The 26,983-nt window shown below is 41.9% G+C and overlaps 1 protein-coding gene across 2 annotated transcripts in view; it reads left to right on the top strand.

Annotated features, from left to right (window-relative positions):
• USP7 (ubiquitin specific peptidase 7) overlaps positions 1–26,983 on the top strand; it is an 85,412-nt gene that overhangs the window by 22,844 nt on the left and 35,585 nt on the right. The window contains exons 2-5 of one of the 2 annotated variants that reach the window (XM_083372488.1): positions 13,776–13,920; positions 18,277–18,381; positions 24,681–24,879; positions 26,618–26,756. In XM_083372488.1, coding sequence (XP_083228614.1) covers positions 13,887–13,920; positions 18,277–18,381; positions 24,681–24,879; positions 26,618–26,756 — 477 coding nt within the window. In that variant the 5' untranslated portion in view covers positions 13,776–13,886. The remainder of the gene's footprint in view (positions 1–13,775; positions 13,921–18,276; positions 18,382–24,680; positions 24,880–26,617; positions 26,757–26,983) is intronic. The other variant, XM_083372487.1, reaches the window with a different exon arrangement.

The following is a 26,983-nucleotide window of genomic DNA, read 5'->3' as shown; positions in this document are numbered from 1 at the left end:
TGATGGTCTGCCAGCAAGGGCTATCAATTATCAATCTGTTTCTCTTCTGGAACCTGTCTGATGTTGAAGGCATATCGTGATTAGATTATGAAATAATCTAACCAAAGAGAGAAGCAACCTGGAACTAAGGAGAAATTTCCTGACAGAACAATTAATCAGTGGAACAACCTGCCTCCAGAAGTTGTGAATGCTCCAACAGTGGCATTTTTAAAGAAGAGACTGGACAGCCATTTGTCTAAAATGGTATAGGGTTTGCTGCCTGAGCAGAGGGTTGAACTAGATGACCTCCAAGGTCCCTTCCAACTACTACTACTACTACTACTACTACTACTACTACTACTTATTATTATTATTATTATTATTATTATTATTATTATTATTATTATTTATTAAGTATCTGCTCTCTGAGTATTCTGCACCCTCAGCTGTAGAAGAGTTTAAGGGGTCCTTGTGAATGGAATTGGGGTAGGAGAAAAATAAAAGGATTGTTTGGTTTGCATGAATGGGGGGACCTGCAAGAAAGAAGAAAAGGATGAGAATTTCTCAAGACTGCCAGTGGGCTGTCACAAGACAGTAAGTGGTTGTTTTGGGGGTAAGAGTTCCATCCTTAGGAAATGATTGAATACTCAAGATTGACATAATTAGAGGAGGCTTGAGGGAAGATGAAATAGTTTTATTTCAACTTATCTGAGGTTAGAGGACATTATATACATTTTTGTCCTAAGCAGATGGTTTCTTGATCAGCACAGCTCCACTATTGAGGTCCAGAAGAAGGTAGAACAAAATAAGACATTCCACCTTGGTTACCCAGTGGATCTGTTCGGTTTCCAGCAGTTGCCTGACATTTTTCCCAGCATGGCAGACACCACGTCGCAACCTTCATTGATCTCTAGAATAGCAATAACACTTAAACTTACATACCACTTCCCAGTGCTTTACAGCCCTCTCTAAGCGGTTTACAGAGTCAGCACATTGCCCCCAACAATCTGGGTCCTCAGATTGATGGAAGGCTGAGTCAACCTTGAGCCAACCAGGATCGAACTGCTGGCAGTCAGCAGAATTAGTCTGCAATACTGCATTCTAACCACTTTCAGCTCTTTATGCTGCTGTGACTGGTTGGCTATTTTACTGGCTGAATTGCAAAGGAAGTTACTGGATTACCATCCTGCACCATGACCCTCGATTTCTTGTGGATCGTGATGAAGCGGAGAGGGTCCTCTGCAGTGTCCGCTCAACTGCTTACAAACCAGGTCTTGGCTCCACTTGGCTCCTTTGAGCAGCCAGACAATGCGAGCGAGGAAATCAATGCATCATTGAGGGAGGAGGGAGCAGCGCCTGCTTCCTTGAAAAAGGAGGCACTGATGTGCAGCTGCTTGAAGGGGCTCGCTCTTGATCCAGCTGTGTTAAATGGCTGTCATCCCTGTGCCCAACCTTTTTAGGGAATATTTTAGAGGACAGAGGGCCCTGCTGTTTCATAGAAAGTGGTCAGAGATTGGGTATGGCATTGGTTTCCCTTAGTCCTAGTCAGAATAGGAAGGGACCTTGGAGGTCTTCTAGTCCAACCCCCTGCTCACACAGGAGACACTGTACCATTTCAGACGAGTGGCTGTCCAGTCTTTTCTTAAAAACCTCCAGTGATGGGACACCCATCACTTTTGAAGGCAGGCTGTTCCACTGGTTAATTATTCTCACTTTTAGGAAGTTTCTGCTTAATTTCAGGTTGCTTCTTTATAATAATAATAATAATAATAATAATAATAATAATAATAATAATAATAATAATAATGATAATAATGATAATAATGATAATAATGATAATAATGATAATAATGATAATAAAGTTGGAAGGGACCTTGGAGGTCATCTAGTATAACCCCCTGCTCAGGCAGGAAACCTTATACCATTTCAGGCAAATGGCTGTCCAGTGTCTTCTTAAAAACCGCCAGTGTTGGAGCATTCACCACTTCTGGAGGCAGGTTGTTCCACTGGTTAATTGTTCTAACTGTCAGGAAGTTTCTCCTTAGTTCTAGGTTGCTTCTCTCCTTGACTAGTTTCCATCCGTTGCTTCTTGTCCTGCTTTCAGGTGCTTTGGAGAATAGCTTGACTCCCTCTTCTTTGTGGTAGCCCCTGAGATATTGGAACACTGCTATCATGTCACCCCTCACCCTTCTCTTCATTAAACTACACATACCCAATTCCAGCAACCGTTCCCTATATGTTTTAGCCTCCAGCCCCCTAATCATCTTTGTTGCTCTTCTCTGTACCCTTACTAGAGTCTCGACATCTTTTTTACATCGTGGTGACCAAAACTGGATGCAGTATTCCAGGTGTGGCCTTACCAAGGCATTGTAAAGTGGTATTAGTACTTCACGTGATCTTGATTCTATCCCTCTGTTAATGCAGCCTAGCACTGTGTTGGCTTTTTTGGCAGCTGCAGCACACTGCTGGCTCATACTGAAGTGATTGTCCACTAGGACTCCAAGATCTCTCTCACAGTTACTACTATTGAGCAAGGTACCACCTATACTATACCTGTGCATTTGATTTTTCCTGCCTAAATGTAGAACCTTACTTTTTTCACCATTGAATTTCATTTTGTTAGATAGTGCCCAGTGTTCGAGTCTGTCCAGATCCTTTTGTATCTTAAGCCTATCTTCTGGAGTATTGGCTATTCCTGCCAGCTTGGTGTCGTCTGCAAATTTGATGAGTTCCCCATCTATCCCCTCATCCAAATCGTTGATGAAGATGTTGAAGAGCACTGGGCCCAGAACAGAGCCCTGGGGCACCCCACTACACGCTTCCTTCCATGTAGATGCGGTTCCATTGAGGACCACACGCTGAGTACGGCCTGTCAGCCAGCTACGAATCCATCTGGTGGTAAAGCTATCTAACCCACATTTTTCTATCTTATCAAGTAGTAGGTTGTGATCTACTTTATCAAATGCCTTACTGAAGTCCAAGTAAATTATATCTACAGCATTCCTCTGGTCCACTAATTTGTCACTTGGTCAAAGAATGTAATAAGATTTGTCTGGCATGATCTGTTTTTGACAAACCCATGTTGGCTTTTAGTGATAACTTTGTTCGCATCAAGGTGTTCGCTGATTTGTTGTTTGATTATCTTTTCCAGAATCTTCCCAGGTATTGAGGTCAGGCTGATAGGTCTGTATTTTCCTGGATCTATTTTTTTCCCTTTTTTGAAGATGGGAACTACATCAGCTCTTTTCCAGTCCTCTGGTAGTTCCCCAGTGCTCCAGGATCTTTGAAAAATATAGTTCAGTGGTTCTGAGATCACGTCTGCCAGTTCCTTGAGAACCTTGGGGTGTAATCCATCTGGTCCTGGTGATTTGAACTCGTCTAGGCTGGACAGGTGCTCACTTACCATTTTCTTGCCTATCTTAACTTGCGTTTCTATTCTGTTTTTTATGGCACTGGTTTTGGTAGGTTGGACTGTTTTTTCCCTTTGTGTAAAGACAGATGCAAAAAACGAGTTAAATAGTTCTGCTTTCTCCCTGTTGCTTGTCACCTTCTTGCCACTTTCCCCCACTAATGGACCAATCATTTCCTTAACTTTTTCTTGTTTTTTTCATGTTGAAAGAAGCTTTTTTTTGTTATTTTTGACTTTGGTTTCAAGCCTTAGATCATTTTGAGCCTTAGCTTTTCTCACTTCATCTTTGCAGGCTCAGGCTATTTGCTGATATTCTGCCTTAGTTATGTGCCCCTCTTTCCACTTCTTATAGTTTCCATCCATTGTTTCTTATCTTGCTTTCTAATGCTTTGGAGAATAATTTGACCCCCTCTTCTTTGCGGCAGCCCCCCAAATACTGGAATACTGCTCTCATGTCAGCCCGAGTCCTTCTTTTCTCTAAACTGGCATACCCAAATCCTGCAAATGTTCTTCATATGCTTTTGTCTCCAGGCCTTTAATCATCCTAGTTGCTCTTCTCTGCACTTTATCCCCTGTGATACTGTATTACACGCCAGGGTTGGGAATCTGGCACTCCTCTTCAGTGGCTCTGCTGCTTTTTAAGAGGGCCTTTCCACTCAACATTAGTGGAGTAGCCCTTGGCCATTCCGGTGTGGGGCACCTCAGGGCTCCTCTTTCTCATGCTTTTTGCCATCTGATGAAGCCACTGAGAAGAAGGGTCATCCGTCAGTTAGAAATCAAGCAAGTCAGATTCTCAAATCATCTGCTTCTCTGATGGTCCCTATACTTTCTTTAGAAATTAAACTTTTCGCACGGGGATAAAGTGCAGAAGATACAGAGCACCTTGTAGCTTCTCCAATGATTGGAAGGACCAGATGTATCTAGTAGCACCTAGCAATACATTGCTTATATACAGTTACCCTGAATTCTCTGAAATTCTGGCCTACTGCAGGAACAGAACGTCATGCTTTCATTTCAGGGTGTCTGGGTTTAACTTTGCACAGAAAGATGTTGTAAAAGACAGCTGCTGGGATTTTTAAAAAATAAATAGAATAAATTCTTCTAAGCTCCTCTGATATATTACTTTTGAAGAATATTGGCCTTTAATTTCTGTTAGGAATTTTTTAACAGTAAATAACAAATATATAAATGATTGATTTGCATTCATTGCATTATTTTCAACATCTTTAAAATGGATAGAAAGATGCTCAATGCTTGTAGCTGGATAGAGATTGAATTTATTGAGCTGTTTATTAGACTTGTATTCTTAATATTTACATTAGGGAGTTGCAAACTGATGTGACACTTTCTTGACTATGTTGTGATAAACTGAAAGCAAAGGTGATAGCTGGAGCTGTTTATTACTAGGCTTCCTGTGTGGGTTTTAGGATTAAATGATAGATAGCACAGAATATGAAGCTGTATATAAAAGGATGGAACAAATATGATGCTTGTCTTGCTTATTTAGCTTCTGAATGTCTGGAGAAACTAGCAAGGTGGACCAGTGATCAAAACAAACCAACTTAATGCTAATAAACTAATCTCTGAGTGAAGCCACTGTGAGGGTCCGGGAGTCTGCTAATACAGTTACCCCAGTGCTATAATTTTTTAAAAGTTTTATTTAAAGAATTTATCATCAAAAAACTCTAGGCAGCTAATAATACAACGACATAAAACAATGCAAAATAGAAACAATGCAATGCAACATGACGCAGCTGAGGTGCCTAGGAAAATTCTTCCATAATGCATCATCATGCACATAGATATGGCTCTGCTAACATCCTGGCCTCAAAGCCTGAGGGAGAAAAACAGGCCTTCTGTACTTTCCAAATGCTGACAGGGTTGGGGCCATCCAGATCTTAGGCTGTTCTAAAAGACAGGGGCCGCAACAATGAAAGCCCACCTCAGGGGTCCTGTCTCTCAAGAGGAACACAGAACAAAATGCCTCCCCACCAGATCTGGTAGGGTGAGTGGAAACAACCTGAGACAGGTAGTCTCACAGGAAGCGTGGATGTTACTAGGCAGGGTCTTATAGACATCACCCAAAACCTGGTATTGCATCCAGAAGTCTACTGGAAGTTAATGCAACTCAGAAAACAATGATGTGGCATGGGGAACTGGGTTACTCCCTCAAACTTGTGTTTGCTGCTTCCAAATTCTCTTCAAGGGAACTCTTATGTTGAGCATATTGCATAGTTTGACTGGGAGATAATGAATGCGTGAGTAAATGCAAGTACAGGTGGCCCTTGGTTAAGGACCACTTGTTCAACGACTGTTCATTAAATGAATGGTGCTTAGAATTGGTTCTTGAAGTTCTTGCCTTTGCAGCATCGCACCGTCATGGGACTGCAGTCTGAGTGCTTGGCAACCGGCCCAGATTTCCAGCCACTGCAGTGTCCCCTTGATCACAATTTGAGACCTTCTCTGCTGACTTCTCACAAGCAAAGACATTGGGAAAGCCTGCGGGGAGTCGGATGTTGCGGTCACATGAGGTCCTTGCTTAACGACCTGCAGCGAATGGTAACCAGGATCTGCCAGAACTGCTGTCAGTAATTGTTATTGTAATGCTTTACAACCTCATCGCTTAGCCATGGAAATTCTGGTCCCGGTTATCGTTTCTAAGCAAGAGTCTTTCAGTCCAGGAACGGGCACTATTGGAGCAACAAGGTGATTTTCTGTAAAGGCCATACTGGCCTGTAAAGGCCATGTGCTACTTGCTCCTGAAATAGGAATTACTCCAGTTGTGCACCAATCCTACCTGCAGGAGTAGCACCTCCTCCAGAATCAGTAATGGGAAATTGACTGACTGTTCAAAGTTAACGACGCCACTGAAAAAAGGGACTTATGCCCGATTTTTCACACTCACAACCATTGCAGCATCCCCATGGCCACATGATCAAAATTCTGACGCTTGGCTACTGACTACTATTTGTGACCATTTGCAGTGTCATGCGATCACCTTTTGTGGTTTTTCTGACAAAGTCAGTGGGGAAGCCAGACTCACGTAACCACTGTGTTACTAGCTTAACGAGTGCAATGATTCATTTAACAACTGTAGCCAGAAAGGTCATTAGACCTCACTTAACAAACGTTTCCCTTAGCAACAGAAATGTTGGGCTCAGTTGTGGTCATAAATTGAGATCTACCTGTACTTGGTCTTTCTAGGGTTGAGTCGAAGCCTTCTCCTCTTCATTCGTAGCCTTACTTGGCCAGGCACGGGCAGATACGTTCAGCTCTTGTTCAGCTCTTACTCAGCGCGCTGCTGATCTGTCATCCTGTGCCAATGAATGACCTCACCCAGCAGCTTCATGTAGATGTTAGGTAGGAGTGGAGCGAAAGCCATTCCTGAGGCAGACTGCAGTGCCGCTGGACCTCCCTCCTCTACCAGCCCTAATTGGAACCAGCCTCAGAGGAGACAGAAACACCGTAAAACCCTGGCCCTCCACTCCCAACCCCCTAAGCTGATCCAGGAACTAATCCATTCCAGCCATTTGTTAGGTTTTAATTGTTTAAAAGCCATGTAATGGTAGGTTAGGAGGAGGAAAAAGAGCTTGATCAGCACCAGATTGAACTCTCCTTCACCTCTCCAGTTTGATCCCTAAGGATTTCCACACCAGGTGGAACTCCATGTATTTGTCATTCCGCCGGCTGCAAAATCAGTGGGCAGCTGTGCAGTACGTGCCCAGATGTCTTTTTGACACACACACACACACACACACACACAGACACACACACACACCCTTGGCCAAGGTGGTTCCTGTGCTTCACAACAAACCTCTTGGTAGCAGATGCAGCCATGATGAACCTGACTGCTGCTTACAAGGTTCCGGGGGAAACTGTAGGAACATCTGGTCTCCAAGGATGGGTCTGGAGGTATGTGCTGGGTGAAGCTTAGGTGGTAAGCAAGCCCTCGCGTTTGTCAGGCGCTACGCTGAAGAGGGAAGGGTGCATTGTATGCACTGCAGTCATGTTCTTTTTCAGTGGGAGGTTCTGATTGCTGAAGTGGCTCAGGTTGAGGAAAGGTGATTAGGAGCAACTGGCTGAGCTGCATCTCAGGTAATCCCAGGGAACTGCAAAGCAAGCAGATAAATGCAGTTAGAATATATTTGCAGAGGCACACCTTGCACATTCATGCTTGCACTAATGTGCATCATATACAAATGTTGCTAACTTCGCTGAATTTACAGAAGTTGTAAATGCAAAGAGCACCACAGGGCTAATGTTTTAATTGGGTTTCTAAATTTCATGTTTACATGCACTCCTTTTCGTAGTCTTACATTTGGTTGGTGTCCTGGAGTTGAAACCAAAGGGAGAGAAGATCTTGCCCTGCGTTCCTGTTGTTTCTTAAACCAAACACCTTTGAACTCTTTTGAGTTTTGATCCATCAAGAGTTCAGCCATCCTGAAACATTCTGAAGGCCTGTTTTGACCAGAACCACAAAAGAAAGCATCTTTCCTGTTTTCAACATGCAAAATATATAATATATATAAAATATATCTCTTTTGTGGCGATCCAAATGGGTACATGATTTTGCTAGTGGAAGGGCCACACTGTCTTCATTATACTGTTATTTGTACCTTGCACCAAAATCCAATGGCCCTTCCCTGATGCCCCGGATAAAAATATAGGAGGTAGCAAGATCAAAGAGTTCTGAATTTTTTTGTTCCTCCCTTTGCTGGCTCCTTGCAACTTACTCAGAGATTTTATAGTCTAATAAATGTGGGTTATGCTGGGAAAGATTGAGGGCAATAGAAGAAGGGGATGACAGAGAATGAGGTGGCTGGATGGAGTCACTGAAGCAGTAGGCGTGAGCTTAGATGGACTCCAGAAGATGGTAGAGGACAGGAAGGCCTGGAGGAACATTGTCCATAGGGTCGCGATGGGTCGGACACGACTTCGCAACTAACAACAACAACAAATGTGGGTTTGTCTATAAGACTAGCTTGTATTTTGTATTTTTCAGAAGTGTGTAGGACCATGTTCATCTTTATTTTGCCTTTCATTTTCATCAAAGTATGGATACAAATACTGTATTGTATATACCATAATAACTATGATACTTGTGAAACAAAGGGTCTAAATGTAGTGGATGTATGGAATAATCGTGACTTGTAACTGAGAAATGGGGAGGGAGAAGACTGGGAAACTACAGATAGGTTAATTTAATGTCTATATTGTACAAGAGATTAGAATGAATGCATGTCTGAAAATTTTGAAAACATTGCTGCTGAACAAATCATGTCAAACTCAATTTATCTCCTTTATTACAGAATGAATACTTTGATAGACCAAGGGAATGCTAAGAATGTGGTATATCTTAAATACAGCATTTGAAAAATTCTCTCATAATCTCTCTTAAGTTTATGACAGAGAAACGTTAATTGGTTGGTTCTGTGACCTAGTAGATCAGTTGAACCACACTGAAGGTTGTTCATAAATGGTTTTGCATCATCCGGTAAGGCTGTTCCAAAAGGAGACCAGTGCTATGCAGCGTGATGTACAGGATTCATTGGTTTAACTGCAAAACCAACTCACACTGCAAAATGAACCCAGGAAGGTTGAACATTGGGCCAGATCCAAAGACAAGAATTCAGTGGTGAAAATATTTTGTTCACTTTATCTGTGAAGCAAATAGCAAATACACAGGTTATAGAACCTAAGATAGGCAGTAGTGCATGTGATCAGTATCTATGACTCCCGGTGGCCCACAGACTGAATTTAAGCAAACAGCTGAAAATTTCAGCGCAGTCAAACAGCTTTAACAGAAGAGCGCATGGACATCATAGTACTCTGCACTGACTAGCTTGTACTTAGAATACTGTGCTCAGTTATGGACAATATAGTTTAAAAGGAACATGGCAAAACTGGAGTGGGTTCAGAGGAGAAAGGCATAATAACAAGTATTAACTGGGAGCCAAGTCCTGTATGTAATAGTTAAAAGAACAGCGAAAGATTGGCGGGAGAAGGAGAAGCTGACAAATATTTTGAAAGATTTCCATGCGCAAGAGAGGGCATAAAGCTATTGTCTGTTGAAAGCAATAGAAAGATAAGAGATGGAAACTGATATAGATTCAGACAGCACTTTAGAAAGAATTTGCTGACAGGATGAACTGCTAAGCAGAGGAACTGTCTGTCCACTGGTTTTACACACACACACACACACACACACACACACACACACACACACAGTCCTACTGCTTTTTGACGGACGTTTTTTAGAGCAGTGGCCCCCAACCTTTTTATTTTAATCCCATTTATATCCCACCCTTCTCTGAAGACTCAGGGCGGCTTACAATCTAAGAAGCACAAATCAATGTGATAATCAAACTTCAATAAATGCAGCAAACACCAGCCGTTAAAACTTTTTTCACAATAGCTAAGATCAGAGCATTAAACCTCAAGGGAAGTTGTGAGCAAATTAATAGGCTTATAAAATTGCAAACATTTATACCTTATACTTTAAAAAAACCTGCTCTACCCTTAATCATCTGCATAAGATGTTTGGTGGCTAACTCAAATTTGATATGCTCAAATCGAGGAACTATCTGATTTCCTTATTTCAGGCTGGGAGAAAAATCTTGGCTTATAAAAACCCACCTGATCGTTATAACCTTTTTAAAATAGCATCACATTGAATACATAGCTTTTTATTTCTATTTCAGTTTAATTTCAACTCACGGAGGAGACAAATTGCATAATGTTTAATGGGACTGTTTATTAACCTGCAGGTGCCTTGTTTTGTTCACAGAAGTTATTTAGGGGGTTGTTTTTCTCATTCTTTCTTTCCTGCCCATGTGGACAGAGCTAAGATTCTTCAGAATGTTTGTGATCCTGAGTAATAATTATGAAGGTGGTGACTTCTGCATCAACCACAGTGGAATGTAAGGAGGGATGGTTTGCATCTGGTAATGACACTTTGTAGGTTGCTGAATGGCACGTGGGGTTTGGCTGCAAAGGAAGGGCATGGAAGAAAGCTTCCTCCTTTGCCTCAGCCATATTGGAGCAACGCCTTTGCCTGACTTTGACCTGTAGCCAAAGAATCTGCGTTGGCCGGATGCAGGACTGGTTGGAGCGGCTCTCCTTCTGCCTCTGGACGAATGCAAAGTAATGCATGCTTGTGTAATGGTGATCAGGACAGCTTGAAGCCCTTTCTACGCATAATGTTCAAACAATGTGCTAGCTCCTGTTTGCTGCTTGCCTAATCATACACAACATAGATGAGCCCAAGGAGCGTGGCTGTGGCTGCTGCTTCTGGGGAATATTTTAAATATGGATCATTTCTACTGTTTGCCTCAAGCTCCAGACACCTCCTTCACAATCAGTGGCTTTTCTTAAACTGCTGCTGTCGTGCCTAATGCAATGAAAAGTATGCACTTCCTTTTTTATAAAATTGTACCACTGTTGTACTTAACACTAGACATACAACTTTTAATGTGAGTAGTTTGTGCAGTTGATTTAAATTATGGCCCAGGGAAGTTAGCTTTTGTAGTCGGTATTTGGCTTCTCTCTTGTTTCTGGACAGAAGTATCTTTATTTTTATTGCATGGTTTTATATATGAAACTCAAGGTGGTTTTCAAAACAACACAACATCTACAGTTAACAAAACAAAAACTCTACAATTAAAATCAGGAAGGCAACCCATGGACCATTATGTCCAGATATTTGGTGCAACAGCTAGGTTTTCAATGGTTTATAAAAGGCAGGAAGATTGATATGCCTTGTATCTCAAGAGGTTATATGTTCCATTGCACAGGGACAGTTGCAGAGAAGATTCAATAGAACCCACACAGACACACATTCCCTTGGCTTCCTGGCATGGGACCCTCATGTGTGTCTCCAGGTCAAGTGGGCCAGCTCTTAAAGAGAGGGAAGGTCCTCTACATGTTAGAAGCCAAAGACCCAGGACTTTCAACTGGAGCCAAAATAATTCAGCAGCCATATGATGAACAGTCTGTCGCTCCAAATATTCTGGGCATGTTCTGGTAGATTCACTTTCTCTAAGGAGCCGGTTCTAGCGCTTGAATCAACCCATGTCTCGGGGATGGTGGGGTGGGGGGAGCCTTGGAATGTTCCAGGAACAGACCTGCAAAAAAAATATGGGACACAGCTTCCAATAATGTATTTCTGTGTCCCACCCTTTTATATTAGCAGTTGTTGTCTCACTCTTCTTTGTAGCACAGGACACTTCTATAGCAAACCTTGACTATTCCATGTCTTTATGGGATTCCTCCAGAGTACACGTGTATGTGTGTCTTATGCCACACAGATAATAGAATAAGCCTCATTTAATTCAATGGGACTTTTCACTGCATAGATACATATGAGATGGTATGAATACAGTGGTACCTCGGTACTCATTGTTAATTGGCTCCAGGTAGAGCAATGAGTGCCAAACAGATTTTTTTCCATAAGGAATAATGTAGTGAATGAGTCACAAGGGCAGCCAATACCGACAGGTTCTAACTTGTGCGTTGAGTACCAAACAAACGATCGAGTATCAGGACAAAATTTTCACATCAAAATGCATTGAGTACCAAATTCGATGAGTTTCAAAGAAGTTGAGTACCAAGGTACCACTGTATACTGTCTGATGTGGCCAGGATATTAAATTACATTATGTTTTTCTCTTTGAAAGTAAACTATTGCATAATGTATCAATGCTGGAAAAGCACTGTTTTCCAATGAGCATTTGGATGTTTTGATTATTTTTTTCCTGGTTTTTTTTAAAATTTATTTACTCCTGGATGAAGATATGAGCTTTTTCCCCCCCTGAAACCTGATCTTCAGCCATTGGCTGATGCAAAGATTCAGCCACAGCAACTGCCATGGAATTCTGAATCTCAGCATTCTGCTTTTTCCCACAGAAGGATTGCATAGCAGCTATCCTGCCTTTCTTTCCTCAGTTTATTTTTTAAAAAAACTAGTTACTTTCAGCAGGCTAAGGGAACTGTAAGGTTACTATTTATAAAATCAAACTTACTTTGTAAGAACCAACCGTAACATGTCACAGAATGACAAAGTGTGAGCCTTTTTCCCCCCTATGTTCCTCCATAGTTACAAAGCTCAAGTAAGTGTGGTTTCATGTTGGCTTGGATTCAAGCTTGTTTGGGCATAGCCACCAAAATCCTAGATTTAAGTAAATCAAAGCAGTGGAAGTTATGTTGATTTTTAGCAGGTCTAAGCATGAATTCAGTCTGTAGTTTTCAAGTTCTTTAAAGGATTCTTGTATTTTATTTGCAGTTGCAGTTGCTTGCAAACAAGCTTGGAATGATTGTTTTGAAAAGTGGCAAAATAAACAGCAACAGTATTACTAATAGATTTTTGCCTCTGTCATATTGCCCTCCTTTAGATTAGTTATTTGGCTTATTCAGAATTGTACAAAAGTTTGCTTTTGTAATAGGAATTATTTTTAGATTTGGTAATTAGGCTGCTACATTTGTCCAATAATTATATTCTTTACTTGTATCAATCATGTAAATGTATTCAACACAATCTCTGTATCGCATGATAAAGATGTATTATTTTAGGGAGGGGAAAAACACTAATCAATTTATTTGGTGATGCAGAATTCTCCTCCCCTTTCTTTTTAATTAATTAGCATTCTCCCCTAGGCCAGCCAACTCCCCCCCCCCCCCCGCCAAAATCTACTATTTTATAGAAGTGTCTTATAGAACAGTCATATTACTAAAATTACTAAGAGCCATTTTCAGGATCATACCTGAAGGTAGCAATGTTGCCTAGAGTAAAATTGTTGGATTTCTTTTCCCATTGTGTTAATCATTGCACCTGCTGGTTGTTAGCTAAAAGAGAGAATGGGTCAGTCACAAATCTATTCCCGTAGCACTCTTCACTTCAAAAGTTTGAAAGCAGGCAAATGTGAGTAGATGAATAGGTACCACTTCAATGGGAGGTAACAGTGCTCCATGACATCATACTGGCCACATGACTGTGGAAATGTCTTTGGACAGCACTGGCTCAGTAGCCTCCAAACGGAGATGGAATTGCCGCCTATCATCGGCAATGACTAGCAGAGTAAAATCTGCAGGGACCCCTTTTATATCTTCACTTTGCCTATATTAATTAGCAAAACAGTCTTGGAAGGGTATGTTCCTTTTGTTCCTTCTAGCTGAACAGCCAGTAAGCCTAAGAATAAAAATGGTTGGAGAAATTAACAGTTGAAGCACTTCTGCACTGCATTCACCAGTGGGCCAAAAATTATTCTCCCCTATGGACAAAGCTGTTTTATATCTCCTCTGAAATGGTTCCTGCGTAGGAAGCCTTGTCTTGTATCTGAGTAGCACTGGACGATGCCTGGGTGGGTTAATCACTTCTCTTGCAACTCTCTAGGTGATGTAGCTGATCCTCAAGCTGTTGGACACAATAGATAGATGTTAGGCCACTCTTTACATTTCTGCAGTGGTAGGAACGACTTCTACCTGCCGCCACTTTTAAATCATCATGAGCCTGCTTGAACTCTATGTCTTCAACTCAGGTGAGATCTTAATACCCTGGCTAAGCTTCACTTGTGAGTTAGATATTTTTCAGTGTTCACAGAAACGTTGGTCCAATAGAGTTGCCTGCAGATGCTGTTTCCCTACAGAATCCTTCACTCTGGAATAGGGTTAACCACAAAAGTACCCCCGTATGCTGGCAGTTTCCTCCCTGTGGGCAGCAGGAGACGGGGCGCTTGCAACCATATTTTTCAACATTCAGAATAGTTGGCTCTGAATACCATATGCTGTACTTCCAGCAAATCGATTTAATCTTCTGTGTTGCACCACGTCCATACAATGCACTGGGTAGTTGGTAATCACAGAGATTGGCTTCGTGTTTATCAAATCCATTTTTCAGTAAATAAGGAAGATTTTTTATTAAAATGTCAGTCATTCTCACTGGAAAATGTAATTTTCATTCGACAGCAGTGGCTTTTTAGAGGCTGAGATTGATCGGGTATGGGATTTGTTTTTAGCTGTATGAGAGACATGCTTCAGGAGGTGTGTGTTGTTTTTTCACCAGAAAAATCTGAAATCCCTTTTCTACAGTTACTCTTTTGTACTTAAGCCAGCTATTTTGAGATAATGAAAATTTATCTGGAGGCGTTAACAAACATGTTCGTGGAAGTTTGGCCTTGATATGGCTATATTTACTACCTACACTAAGCAACTTTATGCTTATTTAATGTGCTTTTTTTGAGATTTTTATTTTCCCAATATATTGCTCTTCTAAGGTTTTCTGATCTCAAATGTTAGTTCATAGGTCTCCAAGGGAGGGGTCTTACTATCAAGATTTCAACTGCCCAAATGACTGATATTTGCTAGATTGCATTCTACGTATCTCGGAGGTTTCGGTAAATCAATTGTACATAAAAGGACTTTTCTTATGCCAGATCAAATGTGAAATAAGCACTGTTAAAGTGATCTTCGAACACTACTCCCCTTGGTTTTTGAAAACATGTTTTATCTTTTAACCTTAGCTCTTGAAAAGGCCTTCTAATTGCATAGCTTGTGGAGTCCTACAATCATTTTATTGCTTCATATTATGTATTGTTTTATTTTCATTTTTGACTAGTACTATAAGTTAAATGCAAAAGGCATTGTTTTTGGACAGTCAATTTGGAGTTGTAGTACAACAAAAAATCATTTAGTATATATAACATAAAACTGAAGGGATAGCTAATACCCTAAGATTTTTTTAAAATAAAATAAAATAAATAAACTTGGGAAGTGAGGTAAAAATGATAGAATGAGTTTAATAGAGGCAGTGAAGAATTCTCACTTAGGTTAGAGTTATAACATTTTGGTGGCTGCGTTCCACTTACATTTTTGAGAACTTGAACTGCAGTAACAAGGCTTCTGGTTTATAGCTGTTTTTTTCTTTGGTGTTGGGCGGTTATTATTAAACTTTATTAGGCCCATTTATTATTATTAAACTTTATTAGGCCCAGTGTGGCATTTCACTAGCATCTTGGTTATTTTGTTTCAGAATTAGGGGATTTTGTTCCACCATTTTTTAGTTATAAGGACCAGAATAGACTCCAGAGACTACATGCTGCCTTCAGGAAAAAGAAATAAAAGTTTTAACTATAGAGTGTGAAGTATCTGGCTTGCTAATAACATGGGGCAAAAGAATCTTGAAAAAGCTGATGATGATTATGGCAAAGGGTGCATTAAAAGGGCTAGAAAGTACCATGCATTTGAAAGGGAGGGGACTCCCCAAAAGGGGAAAAAGAAAAAAGAAAAACAACAATGCAAGAGAAAAAAAGTTGTGATTATGAAAAGTGGTACTTAGACAAGAAAGAGGAGGAGGATGTATTTAGGCATTTTTAACAGACTATATTCACTCTGGCGAACTGCCTTGGCAGAGCAACGGGTTAATTTCCAGAGCAGTCTTCAGAGGCACTCACATTTTTTCAGCACTGATGTTGGCAGCTCTCTACTGATCTGTCTTCTCTTCTCATCAAAGTAAGGTGACTTCTCCCCAAATTATTTGGGAGGGGCAAAACATCCCATCTTCCTTTCTGGGATGGTCTGTCATGGAGCTCTGGATGCATCTTAAGAAGGGTTGTAACAAACTGGAATGGATTGTAAAGCCGACTCATAAAGATGGGCAAATCTCTGTATCGAAGGATGTACAAAATCCGCTTGATTTGGGAGTGGATTATTTTCCATCCACGAGACGGCTTGGCATGTTCCAGTGCTGGGACTCTGGAATGCTCCATTACCAAATCAGCAGGTTTAGCATATCCCTATTGGAAGCCAAGGACTGGAAGGAGAAGGCCAACTTGCTGGGCATGTCAACCCTTAAGAAAACTGACAAAGGATACATACCATAATACCTGTAAATGTCCAGAAGGGATCAGAGCTAGTTTTCCTTATAGGTAGTCCTCGGCTTACAACCATTTGTTTAGCGACCGTTCATAGTTACAACTTATGACTACTTTTCACACTTACGATTATTGCAACCTCCCCATGGTCATGTGATCCAAATTCAGGCCCTTGGCAACTGGCACATATTTATGACGGTTGCTGTGTCCTCGGGTCACGTGATCCCCTTTTGCAACCTTCTCCCAAGCAAAGTCACCAGGGAAGCCAGATTCACTTTACAGCCATGGGATTCACTTAACAACTGTGGCAAGAAAGTTGTAAAATGAGGCAAAATTCATTTAACAAATGTTTTGTTTAGTAATAGAACTTTTGGGGTCAATTGCAGTCATAAATCAAGGACTACAAGTAAGAATAAAGTAGCTTTAAATAGAATAGCCTTTCCTAGTAACCTCCAGGTACCGTGGGCAATTTCTCCGGCGGCTAGGGATGATGAGAGTTGTAGTGAAACCTGCTGGGTTGAAAAGCCTCTCATAAAGGACATTCCTGGTAAGAATAATGAAAAATTAGTTACTGTCTAACAAATTGTGAATTAAAAATGAAATCCATTACTTCCATTACTGTAAGGAAAAATAAGATGTTACGTTTTGGAGATACTTAATCAAATAATAAAATTTTATGGCATCAAGTAATTTTGAAAACTCTTCAGAGCAGAAAGAAACAGGTCAGTAGTGGAAAAAAGAATATTAATTATACAGCTCCAGAATACTAAAGGGCCAAACTATAATTTATGTACAGCTGCCTCTTCTATTTTTCTGGAAAAAAATAACTCTCTGTTAATATGGCAGCACAAAGATATGGATGGTTTAATTCTTTATGCAGTCTTCCTGGCAAATACAACTCTTGTGTTGGTTAGCATGTTTGGCTGTAGGGATAATGAAGGGTTCTTCATTTTTACAATATTGATTTAGAGGCCTCATCTATGTCTTACATTTTCCAACTCATTTTAAATGCATAAAATACGGTATGTGCTTAGCAAATTTTACAGTTTTCCCATAAGACATAGCATGCTTTCTGAAGCCAACATTTTGTTTTGTTTTGTTTATTATTACTTTTTACACTCAGCGCCGTGTTTTTTTCCCTATGGTCATTGAAGTCAGCACCTCTAGTAATATAACTTTGGTGATAAGTATTGTGTAAGGAAGGCCATCAAAGCTCTGTCCTGGGTGCTGAATATCTTTTGAAAGCTAGATGCTTGACATATAACGGGGAGAAAAGAGCATATTAGTTTTACAATTGATTGCCAGATCACATGGTGGGTGAAAAATGGTGTAAATCTATGATTGGACAATTTTTAGCAATAATAATTCTGAGTAGTTTTTGCAAGAATAAGCTGGGGTTATCATAGAAACAAAATGAGAAACAACAAGCAGTTGTCAAAGTTGTGTCAGTGTTTATTATTTTCTTCTTTGGGGTTGCTTTCCAGAAAAATGAGGTCAAGTATTTTATTAATATGAACGGGGGGGAAAGATGATAAAGCTAGAAGTGTAATTTGCAGGAATGGAACGGAATGGAACAGAACGGAATAGAATAGAACTGGAAGGGACCTTGGAGGTCTTCTAGTCCAGCCCCCTGCTCAAGCAGAAGCTTGAGCTAAAAGCTTGAGCAGGAGCTAGAAGGACAATATTTTCAAACATTATTTATCTTCCGATAAATGGTTCTGTTCATCACCTTTTATGTACATGAAGGGACAGTTCAGGTGAACTAGTAAGATGAATATTGATTGTGTGTTACAGTTGTGTGGCTATTTAATGCTATTGCTATCTTTTGAATTTATAAATAAAGTTGCCCTAGCTGTTGCCCCCTGCCTTGGCTTGCCCTCACCCCACCTTCCACGTGGTATAACATTAGTACCGCCAACCCAGCAAATCAGGATGTTGCTCTATCCAGTCTTTGGATATATTGTTCCACTCTTCTGGCACAGTCCAGATTTATTGGTGTGTTTGTGTTTTCTTTGTCCTCAAAAGCTGGAGATGCCGATGATCCACCAAGAATTACCCCAAATCCAGTCATCAATGGGAATGTAGCTATGGCTGATGGTCACAATAACACAGAAGAAGACATGGAAGATGGTGAGTTAACTTGCTCTCTCAGTTTGGTGGTGATGTGGAAAGCTGGTTTTGTTTTCTTCAGCACGTAAGTCCCTGGGGGACAGTATGCTAGTTACTGAGACCTACCTGGGGAAGAAAACTTCTGAAACGTAGTGGATAAAACAGATAAAGTTGAAATAATAGAAAATACTTGTAGCTCGGGTTTTAGATTTTGGCTGTGAATAAGTTAAGACAAGAAAATCCTGCTGATGAGGTTACCTAGTTTGGTAATGAAACGTTCAGGAATTACCGTATATTAAAATGAGCTTGGAGAACAAATCACAGCCAAAACAAATAAAAGTTTTCTTCCTCTTTCATAACCCGAGGGAGGAGTTTAGTCAGTATCTGGTGGATAAAATCGCTCAGATTCGGGTTGGTCTGGACTCCGATTGGGCAGTATCTGACGAGGGGGAAGCGATGGGTTTGGCCGATAACATTTGGGAAGAGTTTGATCCTGTGACTCTGGATGAAGTGGACAGGATCATGGGGAAATTAAGTGCCGCCACACGTTTGTTGGACCCATGTCCCTCCTGGCTGGTTTATGCGGCTCGGGAGGTTACCGGAGGCTGGCTCCTGGCAGTTATTAATGCTTCCTTGAGTGAGGAGTGCTTCCCTGCTGCCTTGAAGGAGGCGGTGGTGAGGCCCAACTTTCATCCTGTCTCCAACCTTCGCTTCCTTGCGAAGGTTGTTGAGAGCGTGGTGGCACGGCAGCTCCCTTTGCTCCTGGAGGAAACTGAGTATCTGGACCCGTACCAATCGGGTTTCAGGCCCAGGTACAGCACGGTGACGGCATTGGTCGCGCTGGTGTATGATCTCTGGCGGGCCCGAGATAGGGGTTATTCCTCTGTCCTGGTCCTATTAGATCTCTCAGCGGCTTTTGATACCATCGACCATGGTATCTTGCTGCGACATCTTGAGGGGTTGGGAGTGGGAGGCATCGTTTTACGGTGGTTCTCCTACCTCTCAGGCCGTTTGCAGACACTGTTGGCAGGAGGGCAGAGGTCAACCCCGAGGCCCCTTAGTTCTTGGGTGCCTCAGGGGTCGGTCCTCTCGCCCCTCCTGTTCAACATCTAAATGAAGCCACTGGGTGAGATCATCTGTGGTTTCAGGGTGAGGTATCATCAGTATGCTGATGATACCCAGCTTTTCATCTCCACCCCGAACCAACCCAGCAATGCCCTCGATGTGATGTCCCATTGCCTGGAAGCGGTACGGATCTGGATGGGGAAGAACAGGCTCCAGCTCAACCTGGCCAAGACTGAGTGGCTTTACATACCGGCATCTGGTTTAGTCCAAGAGGTTCCATCTTTGGTTATGGGAGGAGAGGTGTTACCTCCCGTTGATAGGGCGCGCAACCTAGGCGTCCTTCTGGATACACGACTCAGTTTCGAATATCATATAGGAGTTGTGGCCAGGGGGGCATTTGCCCAGGTTCGCCTGGTGCACCAGTTGCGCCCCTATCTGGACTGAGATGCCCTACGTACTCACACACTCGTTACCTCCCGTATAGATTACTGCAATGCTCTCTACATGGGGCTGCCCTTGAAGACCACCTGGAGGCTCCAGCTGGTGCAGAATGCGGCTGCGCAGGTAGTGATGGGAGCATCCCGATACTCCCATATTACACCCCTCCTGCGTGAGCTGCATTGGTTACCGGTTGCCCTCCGGATGAGATTTAAAGTGCTGGTACTTACCTTTAAAGCCCGACATGGCCTAGGCCCGGGATATTTGCAGGACCGTCTGCTGCCGGGAACGACTTCCCATCGCCCAGTGTGCTCAGACAGGGAGGGCCTCCTCAGGGTGCCGTCAGCAAGACAATGTTGGCTGGTGACCCCCAGGGGGAGGGCCTTCTCTGTGGGAGCACCAGCCCTGTGGAACCAACTCCCCCTTGAGCTCCGGATGGCTCCGGATCTCTGGTCCTTTCGCCGCGACCTTAAAACATTCCTTTTCCATCAGGCTGACCTGGACTGACGACAGGGATTTTAAAAATGTTTTTAATTTTAGTATTGGGGCTTCTAGTTTAATTCTTTTTTAACATTTGTATTATTGTATTTTTTATTGTTGTTAGCCGCCCTGAGTCCTTCGGGAGATGGGGCGGCATATAAGTCCCAAAAATAAATAAATAACCCAGAATTATGAAATTAAAATAATGGTAGATTTAGGGTAGAGAAAACAAAATACTTCCCTACATGATGTATAAACAACTTTTGTAGGATCCATTGCAGTTGGACATGCTAAATGTCATGTGCTGGGTGGAGAATTGCTTCATTTTATCTGTTCAGAATCTCCCATTATTCATCAGTCTGTCATTGCTTTTCTTATTTTTAACAAGTCCCAAATATTGTACAGTTTTGTTGTGTTCTTGTAGCCCTTGACTTTTACCATTTTCTACTTCTTTTTCACTTATTAAAAATAATTACACACTTTTTAGTAGACTGAATTTCTTTTCACAATATCTATCATGTGGTTGTGCACATAGATGGGGCAAAACAAAAAACAGGTATTCCACCCAGGGAACAGATTTGAAGTTTTCCAAACCAAGCAGTTTTGCTGATAATATCTTGGGAATCATTGATCCAATAGAATATCATCAGGTGTTATTAATGAACTCTTACAATTAGCTTACAATTAACTAATAATTGATAGGATGATTAGCCAATATACAATATTTTATATGCCAAGAAGTAGAAGCAAGAGCCATGGTAGCTTAGTGATTAGATTGCAGTATTGCAGGTTAACTCACTGCCCGCTGCCAGGTGTTCGATCCTGACCGGCTCCAGGTTGACTCAGCCTTCCGTCCTACCAAAGTCGGTAAAATGAGGACCCAGATTGTTGGGGGCAACAGGCTGACTCTGTAAACTGCTTAGAGAGGGCTGTAAAGGATTGTGGGCTGGTGTATAAGTCTAAGTGCTATTGCTAAGTGCTATTATTTTTTTTTAGTCAAAAATTTTCATTGTTGCTTTTTCAAGAATCTGGGTCTCTCTTAGTTGTTTGCAGCTTTGATTTGATAAACTTTAAAGAAGTATACAACTTAAAAATAAAATATTCTTGTTTTAAAAAAACAAATTATGCTATTGCTTTCAAAAGGAAAGCAGCACACTGTATCTGGTTTGTGCAAGTAGTTTATTTTAGTAAGTACATTTTGTGCTACAGAATGAAAAAAAAAGAATTTTAGAATTAAAGTTGCTGTTACTTTTATCATTAGTAAGTTATAAAGCCAAAAAATAAAGTGTCACAAAGAAGAGGGAGTCAAGCTATTCTCCAAAGGCAGGACAAGTAGCAACGGATGGAAACTAGTCAAGGAGAGAAGCAACCTAGAACTAAGGAGAAACTTCCTGACAGTTAGAACAACTAACCAGTGGAACCACCTGCCTCCAGAGGTGGTGAATGCTCCAACACTGGAGGTTTTTAAGAAGAGACTGGACAGCCATTTGTCTGAAATGGTATAGGCTTTCCTGCCTGAGTAGGGGATTGGACTAGATGACCTCCAAGGTCCCTTCCAACTTAGTAGTAGTAGCAGCAGCAGCAGCAGCAATTAATACAGGGATCTTCAAACTTGGACCTTTTATGACTTGTGGAATTCTGGGAGTTGAAGTCCACAAGTCATAAAAGGGCCAGGTTTGAAGACCCCTGCATTAATGCATTTATTGAAGTTTGCATTATGACCAGTTACTCTATTTCCTAAAAAAGTGACACAGATTTCAAATTAAAATGACCCCTGATTTACCTAAACAATGTGTGTGATGTTTTGGAAGCTGACTCATGTCCTCCTAACTTCTAATGTGCTGGAGCTTTGGGTAGCCTTGGGTGAGTGAGCATAAATCATGGCAGGAATGATTTAGCTAGCAGCTGTATTACTGTACAAGCATATGTTATTTTTTTAAAATCATACTTATACTAGAAAGATTATTATGTCTGTAATGATGCAGCAGGATAAAAACCTACAAGTTCCTTAATAGAGGAATGTCTTACCTCCCCCCCCCCCCCGTCTCTGTCAGTCTGTATATATGAATGAAGTTGGCCGAGTACATTTGGGAAGAGTTCGATCCTGTGACTCCGGATGGACAAGATCATGGGGAAACTAAGTGCCGCCACATGTTTGTTGGACCCGTGTCCCTCCTGGCTAGTCTATGCATCTCGGGAGGTTACATGAGGCTGGCTCCTAGCAGTTATCAATGCCTCACTGAGTGAGGGGTACTTCCCTGCCGCCTTGAAAGAGGCGGTGGTAAGGCCCCTCCTCAAGAAACCGGCATTGGACCCAGCTGTTTTAAATAACTTCCGTCCTGTCTCCAACCTTCGCTTCCTTGCGAAGGTCGTTGAAGCATGGTGGCACGACAGCTCCCTTTGAACCTGGAGGAAGCTGATTATCTAGATCCGTACCAATCGGGTTTCAGACCCGGGCACAGCACGGAGACGGCATTGGTCGCACTGGTGAATGATCTCTGGCGGGCCCGAGATAGAGGTTATTCCTCTGTCCTGGTCCTATTAGATATATCAGCGGCTTTTGATACCATCGACCATGGTATCTTACTGCGTCGTCTTGAGGGGCTGGGAGTGGGAGGCACCGTTCTGCGGTGGTTCTCCTCCTACCTCTCGGACCGTTCGCAGACGGTGTTGGCAGGAGGGCAGAGGTCAAGCCCTAGGCCTCTTAGTTGTGGAGTGCCTCAGGGTTCGGTGCTCTCGCCCCTCCTGTTCAACATCTATATGAAGCCGCTGGGAGAGATCATCCGTAGCTTCGGGGTGAAATATCATCAATATGCTGATGATACCCAGCTATTCATCTCCACCCCGAACCAACCCAGTGATGCCCTCGATGTGATGTCCCGTTGCCTGGAAGCGGTACAGATTTGGATGGGAGAAAACAGGCTTCGACTCAACCCGGCCAAGACTGAGTGGCTGTACATACCGTCATCTCGTTTAGTCCAAGAGGTTCCATCTCTGACTATAGGAGGAGAGATGTTACCTCCCATTGATAGAGCACGCAATCTGGGCGTCCTCCTAGATTCACGACTCAGTTTTGAAGATCATATTGGAGTCGTGGCTAGGGGGGCATTTGCACAGATTCGCCTAATATACCAATTGCGCCCCTTTCTGGACCGAGATGCCCTACGTACAGTCACCCACGCACTCGTTACCTCCCGTATAGACTACTGTAATGCTCTCTACATGGGGCTGCCCTTGAAGACCACCCAGAGGCTTCAGCTGGTGCAGAGTGCAGCTGCACGGGTAGTGATGGGAGCACCCCGATACTCCCATATTACACCCCTCCTGCGTGAGCTGCATTGGCTACCGGTTGCCCTCCGGGTGAGATTTAAGGTGCTGGTACTTACCTTTAAAGCCCTACATGGCTTAGGCCCGGGATACTTGCAGGACCATCTGCTGCCGGGAACAAATTCCCATCGTCCAGTACGCTCACACAGAGAAGGCCTCCTCAGGGTACTGTCAGCTAGGCAATGTCGGCTGGCGACCCCCAGGGGGAGGGCCTTCTCTGTGGGAGCGCCAGTCCTATGGAATCAGCTCCCCCCTGAGCTTCGGATAGCCCAAAATCTCCAATCCTTTCGCCGCGGCCTCAAAACACTCCTGTTCCACCAGGCTGACCTGGACTGACAGGCATTTTAATTAATTTATATGTAGAATTTTTAATTTATTTTTTTAATTCTTTAATTTTAATTTATTGCACAGATGATTTCAGTTTTATTTTTATCTTGATTTCTGTACTTATTATATATTTTGTTGTTAGCCGCCCTGAGTCCTTCGGGAGATAGGGCGGGATATAAATCCCATCAATCAATCAATCAATCAATCAATCAATCAATAAATATAGGTAGTCCTCAGCTTACAACAGTTCATTTAGCGACCATTCAAAATGACAACAGCTTTAAAATGGATTCATGACCGTTTTTCACACTTACAACCCTTTTCAGCATCCCCATGGTCACATGATCAAAATTTGGGCACTTGGTAACTGGCTCATATTGATGACGATTGTAGTGTCCTGCCCCCTCCCCAAATAAACATTGCAAATCAGTCACGTGACCTGTGAGATGCGGCGAACGGCTGTGAAGGCAGGCCAGTTGCTGAGCACCCAAATTGCAATCGCGTTGCTGCAGGGGCCCCAGCCACCAGAACTTTGAATCCCAGTGATATGTACCTTTTTATCATAACTGGACGGTCCCAAGCGGCAGGTCATAATTCAAGGACTACTGCATCTGTGATTCTCTTGTTGGAGACCCACGGACGAGACTGCAGATTCTTGGAATGCTTCTTTCCTTATTTTGCAGACACAAGCTGGCGGTCAGAGGCGACGTTTCAGTTCACGGTTGAGCGTTTCAATCGGCTGAGCGAGTCGGTCCTGAGTCCCCCCTGTTTTGTGCGGAACCTTCCCTGGAAGATCATGGTGATGCCACGGCTTTACCCAGACAGGCCACACCAAAAGAGCGTAGGATTCTTTCTTCAGTGCAACGCTGAGTCCGATTCCACGTAAGTCCTGTTATGAATTGATATCCGGCACCTCTCTTGAATGCAGCACCTTGAAATCTTCTGCACGTGGATCTGTTGCCCGATAGGAGATAATGCATCCAGCCTGGGGCATCAGCAGTCAGGGGCCAAATGGGAACAGTGCTGCAGATGTGCATATATTCAGAGGATGTATGTCGATGAAGATTCTCAGCCATCCAGAGTTGTCTAGTAGTTGAGTCAAGCGGATTTCTTTTCTTTTTGGTTTGAAATGTTTTCCTGCTTATGCAAGCAGATCCAAGAAGAAGCTACTTTGGTAAGCCATGAAACGTTTCAAACCAGGCAGAAACGAAGTCCAGTTGCCATGATTCAATTTCCAGACACACAGAGAGGACTTATTTGTCACTTCCGAAAGTTGGATGTTACAATGTTGGTAGCCTCAGAGAACATAATGAGAACAGTGACCTGTTTCAATCCAGATCAGTGTTTCTCAACCTTGGCTGGCTGGGCAATTCTGGAAGTTGAAGTCCACCCATCTTCAAGTTGTCAAGGTTGGAAATACTGGTCCAGATTTTGGGGTAGAAATCAGTGTTCTGAATTGTTAATTTTAACTATTGACGAAAATGATATGATAATTGATTCTTAAATTTATAGACACCAATTAATAAGGTAACCCTCAATCACTGGGAACGTAAACATTTTCCCACAACCTTTACAAATGGTTAATCTGGACCTTAAATGAATATAAGTATTATTTTTTTTACAGTAAACAGAACCATGTAAAGATGCACAACACTGAAGTTTAGGTTGGATAAACGAATGCAAATAATTCGGATGAGAGATACTAGTAGTGAACGCATCTCTGCAGAATGACCTGTTTGTGTTGCAATATTTGACAGCTACAACTTTCATAAAGACAGTAGTTAAATGTAGAAGCCCTTCAGCAGACAGGAAGGTTAAATTAGAGAATTTCCCTTTTGTCATTTCATTTAAAATATAAAGCTTAAATCGCCATAGTTTTGGCAGGTATGGTTTTGAGCTATGAAGAAAATTAAAATTCTTTTAAAAAAATTAAATCACTGTCATGCATTTATTTAGCTGGTTGTTCAGTTTTACTTATTTACATTTTAAGCCTTGCAGTTCTAACAAGACAGAATAGGATACAAAGAGAGCGATCCAATTCCTTTAATATTTTGACTACTTACTTCCTTTTATTCTCTGGAGGCTGGACTTTGAGATAAAATCAAAAGTTGAAAACAAAGTAGGGAGCAAGTGCAGAATTTACTTTCACGTTATTTGTGAATTTACACTCAAAGGTTTCACCTAAGTAGGATCAATTTTTCATATTCCCACTAAATGTTCCCATTAAATGAACAGATTATTTTTCCGTGTGATTTTTAATTTTTTTTATTACTATGATTTGCTATTAGTCAATAGAAATACAAGTTTTCGAGGAGATATGTTGCTTGAGAGGCATAGCATTTTTAACCATCTGTAGAAGAAAATAATCAAATGAGATGGAACATTTATGTGGGAAGACATTAAAAAATGAAATAAAATAAACAGTTTTGTTAAAAGGGAGAAGCTTTTCATAAATTGCTTCCAGGATATTAATAATGGCTACTACTCCTGAGAGGTTACCGGAGGAAAGTTTTACATCCAGGAGTGACAAGAAATGAAGAGGCTTGCTCAGTAAAATATAATTTGTGAGTGGCTTTTCTGCAGCACAGTGTGTCAAGCGTTATCTCTCTAATTGTTGCAGGTCATGGTCTTGCCATGCGCAGGCAGTCCTCAAGATAATAAATTACAAGGACGACGAGAAGTCGTTCAGTCGTCGCATCAGCCACTTGTTCTTTCATAAGGAAAACGATTGGGGCTTTTCCAATTTTATGTCTTGGAGTGTAAGTAACTGCTTGCCACGTGGGGGGGAGGGGTGCGTGGCACGTTGGATGGGGTCTAGGACAACTCGCCACTGGCCAACTAGCTCATTGCAGGATAAGAGTTGTAATATTGAAGAAAGGATGCCAAAGGGACAAAACGAAATGTGAATGACAAACGTTAAAATATTTTTTAATTATTTTAAATAATTAATTTGAATTGTCCCCTGGCGAATTGACTGCGGTGAGTT

The sequence above is a fragment of the Vipera ursinii genome (assembly GCF_947247035.1).
Source record: "Vipera ursinii genome assembly, chromosome: 13".
Taxonomy (NCBI): Eukaryota; Metazoa; Chordata; class Lepidosauria; order Squamata; family Viperidae; genus Vipera; species Vipera ursinii.
This window is presented reverse-complemented; position numbering and strand designations above follow the sequence as displayed.